The following is a 4749-nucleotide window of genomic DNA, read 5'->3' on the forward strand; positions in this document are numbered from 1 at the left end:
CCTAAACCCCCCCTACCCCCTAAAACCTAAACCTAACCTAAATTAGTTCATAAATTTCAAACTCTAAAATTACCTATGGAATCTTTTTTTTAGGAAATAGAAGATAATATCAAATTCTAAATTCTAAATATTAAGCACCAATTTATAGAATTATTTCAAAACTATAAATTCCATTAATTATTTAAATTTATATATTAAAAATCTCAAATATATTACTATTGCTCACAAATATATATTTAAACTTTCCGACAAATATATCAAATAATAGACAAATCTAATAATACATCAATTACAAAATATTATAAATATCCATAATTACTATCATTACTTAATTTTATTATTTAGATCTCCAACCGCTTTTCTAGTTATACTCCTAAATATAGTTGTCATCTCAGTTTAATACTGATTTGCGTCTATCTCACCTATCTCAACCAATAAACTCAACTATTAATCTATAATACCTAGATTAAAAGGAAGATTTCTAAATATTAATTAGAAAAGATTATTACTGACTTTCTATTTTATTTCAAATACTTATTTAGCTATTCATTTCAAAATTATTTCCAATACAGTATCTTTCATTATTTTATATATTTTAAAAGCTAATGTTTAAAGTCCTTTTTGTCATTTGTCTATACATATTGTCTATTTACTTATCTAACAAGTATATTCCATCTTGTTCATCCATTTGTCTACTTAGTACATCATCAGTACGGGAAATAGGAGAGTTATTAAGACGAATAGGGGATGAAGAAAACGAGGAAATAGAGAGAAGAAGAGAAAGAATGAGATTAGCACAAGAATTAAAGGCTATAGCAGATGAACAAGATGGTGAAAAATATCAAAGAAGAGGAATAGATGTGTTAAGATCAATTGGAGACGAAGAAAATGAAATGCAAGTGCGACGAAGACTAAGAGAAGCTCAAATGCAGAGAGGATTACAATTAATGCAGGTATTAAGACAAACAGATGATAGACAAACACAACAAACAGATAATAGACAAACACAACAAACAGATAATAGACAAACACAACAAACAGATAATAGACAAGCACAAACACAACAAACAGATGATAGACAAACACAAACACAACAAAGAGAAATAAGAGAATTAGGAGACATGGCGGCTTTACTAAGAAAAATAGGAGATGAGGAACAAGAGAGAGCGGAAAATAAGAGACAAGTAGAACAAAAACCAAAAAACCAAAAAGTAGTGGAAATGGAAAATATTTCAAAGTGTCCTAAAGATAAGGAAAACGAAATATTACAATCAAAAGAAGTGCAAAGTTTATTAGGAAGAATAGTAGCTATATTGAAGTCAGTAGGAAATAAGTGTGAATCAGTTGTTAAGGAAGCATTACAAAGAGAAAAACAACCTATCTTAAGTGAAAGTCAAGCTGAAGAAACCCGAGATATGCAAGCTGTAAAGGAACTTTCTAGTGGAATAGAAGATGAAGAAGAAAGAAAAAGAAACGAGGCAGCTAGAGAACTGGGATCTCTGTTGAGATGTTTAGGAGATAAATTACAAGAAGAGGTAGAGGGAACAGGAAAACAAAGAGGTGCAACAGATTTAGTACCAAGAAGATTAGAATTTCAAGAAGAAACAAGGCGAAGTAGTGCAATAGAATTAGGAGAACTCCTAAGAGAATTAGGAGATGAAGAAGAAGAAAGGCTAAGAGATAGGAAAGAAAGAAAGGACTATAAGGAAAGAGAAAAAAAAATTCAAGAAGTAGTATCACTATTGGAAAGAATAGGAGATGAAGTAGACAAAGAGGTCAGTTTATAAATAGAATAAAGTAAAAATAAAGTAGAAATACAAGAGAAATTATAAATTTAACAAGATTATTATATTAAATAATAATTAAAAGTGAGACATTTCGAAATAAAATAATATATTTTGATTCACTCTTAATAGTTGGGTTTTAATATAAATAATTAGTATTAGAGGTAACTCTGAAAAAGAAATGATGACATGGAAGGTCAATTTTAATTATTTCTACTTTACATATGTAAGTTCTATGATACTGAGGATATTTGTTCTAGTTATAGCACTTATACATTAATATTATGTTGTCATGTATAAATTATAAATCACATTTTATTTGTAAATTGTTAATTATTTATTTTATTAGTAAATTAGGGGTGAAATATTATATTTCTTAGATTACTAAGAAGAAAATATTAGATATATTAAAAAGAAGATGACTAAAGAGAGTAATTAAATTGTTAATGTTTTCTATTAATTATTTTATGTTTGATTATTTATTATTATAAATCTTTTATTAATATAATATATTATTTTCTTTTTATAAAAAGTTTACTATAATAATATGTAACTTTTTTTTTATTATATCCAACTATAATAATTAAATATATGTAAACTATAATTTAATATTATCAAAATTTATTTTCAAAAAAAAACTATGATATATGTAGAAATTTAATTAAGTAATTGGCTAAAAATATATTATTTTATTCGATAAAAACAAATAATCCTAATATTATAAGTTTTAAAATAAAGCTAAGTTATATATTAATAATATTAGTGATAATTATTCATTTAAAGAAATATACTATTATAAATATAATTGGATATTTATATTATTTTCATTTGTAATAATTAAAATTTCCAAATATTTTCAAAATATACCTTTTTTGTTTAAAAAAAAATATTATAAAGTAGAAAATAAATATTAATTTAATAATATGAATTATACATATATTCTTTATTAAAAATAAAATAGTATAAACTTTTAATTTAATAAAACCCTATAATATAATAAATAACATATTATAAAGCTATTAGATTAATTAATATAGTAATATATAAATCATTTTTTTTAAAAAAAATAAAATAAAATAAAATATTACTATACTGGAAATATTTTATTTTTGTTAAATAAGCTTTAATTATCACTAAAATATTATTATATTAGAAATTAGCAGGAAATTAAATAATAGCTTATAAATTAATATTATATAAATCAATTTAAATAACATTCTAAATATATTATTACATTATTTATCTATATTATATATAATAATAAAAATAAAATTATTTTTAATATAATTACTATATCCTATCAAATTTATTATTATAAATGAAATAATTTAAATCACATTCAATGTTAAATAAATCAATAAAAATTCAAATTATATATTTAATTAATTAAATTAAATCTCAAGATTATAATAAAGAAATTAGTTTATTAATTTCAAGAATTAAGTAATTAAAATAAAGACGAGATTGTGATAAATATTGTGAATTAAAATATTTTGAATATCAAGATAAAAAGAAAAAGAAAAAAGATGAGTTACAGTAAAATTTCTTAATCTCTGAAACTTAAATAGTGATTAAAATATACTTTAATAATTTTCCAATAGTTATTTAAAAGAAAGTAAAGTATTTTTTTTTAAATTATAGATACTAAAAATAAGTAGGTAATCAGTTAAAATATATCAGCCATACAATATTATTATCAAATACTTGTATAGTTTATTATTTAAGTAAGAATTTTTTTTCTAATTAATTTAAATAATAAATTATATTAATGAATTTTTATTTAAATTTGTTACTGAATATAATCATAAATATTTTATATAAACTATAAACTATATTTAATATCTAATATATATTACTTATTTAAATATACCTATATTTTTATTATATTCTATATTATTATATATTAAAATATATTGGGATATATTTTATCATTATTCAACTTCCAATTTTATTAAATTTGTAATTTTATTCTATATTAAAATATTAAATATCAACTATATACATTTATTATATTAGGTTTAATATTATACTAGAATATTAAATATTAATTTATCTTAGAAGTAATCTAATTTTTTTTCCATTAATAATATGTTAGATAATTACATTTACTAATTTAATATTTAAATGTTGATATTTTTAACTATTAAGTGTCTTTTATTTATTAATTTAATTATTATATCTTAATAATTTTTTCAAGAATATTATCATTAGTAAGAGAATGGGAGAATCTATTAAAAAAACTAAACTAATTTTTTTTCTTATACTAGTTAAAAATAATCTTTAGGAAAATTTATATTCCATATTGTTTTTTTATAGTTTATTTTATCTATAATATAATATTCTAGTGTAATAATGATATATTACAAAAATTTAAAAAAAAAAAAAGAAACATCTACTTAGTCTTTATAGTTATTCCTTTTTTTCTAGCAAAAATATTTCTAGAAATATTTATTTCTTATTTATTAACTTTAACACTATATTTGACTTTAAAATAAGAATATCAACTTTAAATTACAGAAATCTTATTTTATTATTATAAATGTATAATTATTTAATCTTAACAAATTTATGTTTTGAAATTTCCTTATATTATATATAATATTATTAAACTTAATATTAAAGTTTGTTTGAATACAATAAATAAGATCCCATTCATATATTGATCTTTATTGATTTTATAATTAAATTTTATAATTTAAATAGCTCAAACATTTATAAAATCTAGATATAGTCAATAAATAGTGAATAAATTCCAAAAATTATCAGCTCAAGTAAATAAAATTGAACCATTTAAAATAAGTGAATTTAAAATTAAAATAAAAAATCAATATATATTAATAAATATATTAATAAAGTTATTTATCAATATTTTGTTTTTTTTTCCACTAAAATATATTTAAAAAAATAAAGGGTATTATAAGAAATTATATTACATAATATTCAAATAAATTTATTTTTTTTAAAA

The 4749-nt window shown here is 19.6% G+C and overlaps 1 protein-coding gene across 1 annotated transcript, besides 20 other annotated features; it reads left to right on the forward strand.

Annotated features, from left to right (window-relative positions):
- Nucleotides 1-172: 172 nt before the first annotated feature.
- Nucleotides 173-202: a sequence feature (AT_rich).
- A 378-nt stretch (nt 203-580) lies between these two features.
- Nucleotides 581-601: a sequence feature (AT_rich).
- A 4-nt stretch (nt 602-605) lies between these two features.
- On the forward strand, nt 606-1787 carry CMU_022440 (uncharacterized protein; the record flags this gene model as incomplete). Its single annotated transcript, XM_002142921.1, has 1 exon — nt 606-1787. The coding sequence occupies one exon, from the start codon at nt 606-608 to the stop codon at nt 1785-1787; it is 1182 nt and encodes a 393-aa protein (XP_002142957.1).
- Nucleotides 960-1098: a microsatellite.
- A 36-nt stretch (nt 1788-1823) lies between the features above and the next one.
- Nucleotides 1824-1868: a sequence feature (AT_rich).
- A 211-nt stretch (nt 1869-2079) lies between these two features.
- Nucleotides 2080-2140: a sequence feature (AT_rich).
- Nucleotides 2141-2239: 99 nt separating this feature from the next.
- Nucleotides 2240-2546: a sequence feature (AT_rich).
- Nucleotides 2547-2549: 3 nt separating this feature from the next.
- Nucleotides 2550-2630: a sequence feature (AT_rich).
- A 39-nt stretch (nt 2631-2669) lies between these two features.
- Nucleotides 2670-2831: a microsatellite.
- An 11-nt stretch (nt 2832-2842) lies between these two features.
- Nucleotides 2843-2868: a microsatellite.
- Nucleotides 2869-2880: 12 nt separating this feature from the next.
- Nucleotides 2881-2936: a sequence feature (AT_rich).
- Nucleotides 2937-2955: 19 nt separating this feature from the next.
- Nucleotides 2956-3079: a microsatellite.
- A 20-nt stretch (nt 3080-3099) lies between these two features.
- Nucleotides 3100-3241: a microsatellite.
- A 113-nt stretch (nt 3242-3354) lies between these two features.
- Nucleotides 3355-3424: a sequence feature (AT_rich).
- A 72-nt stretch (nt 3425-3496) lies between these two features.
- Nucleotides 3497-3653: a sequence feature (AT_rich).
- A 7-nt stretch (nt 3654-3660) lies between these two features.
- Nucleotides 3661-3841: a microsatellite.
- A 22-nt stretch (nt 3842-3863) lies between these two features.
- Nucleotides 3864-3977: a sequence feature (AT_rich).
- Nucleotides 3978-4089: 112 nt separating this feature from the next.
- Nucleotides 4090-4169: a sequence feature (AT_rich).
- A 137-nt stretch (nt 4170-4306) lies between these two features.
- Nucleotides 4307-4405: a sequence feature (AT_rich).
- A 51-nt stretch (nt 4406-4456) lies between these two features.
- Nucleotides 4457-4486: a sequence feature (AT_rich).
- A 100-nt stretch (nt 4487-4586) lies between these two features.
- Nucleotides 4587-4749: a sequence feature (AT_rich).

This window comes from Cryptosporidium muris, genomic scaffold (genome assembly GCF_000006515.1).
Source record: "Cryptosporidium muris RN66 scf_1106632373449 genomic scaffold, whole genome shotgun sequence".
Lineage (NCBI taxonomy): Eukaryota > Apicomplexa > Conoidasida > Eucoccidiorida > Cryptosporidiidae > Cryptosporidium > Cryptosporidium muris.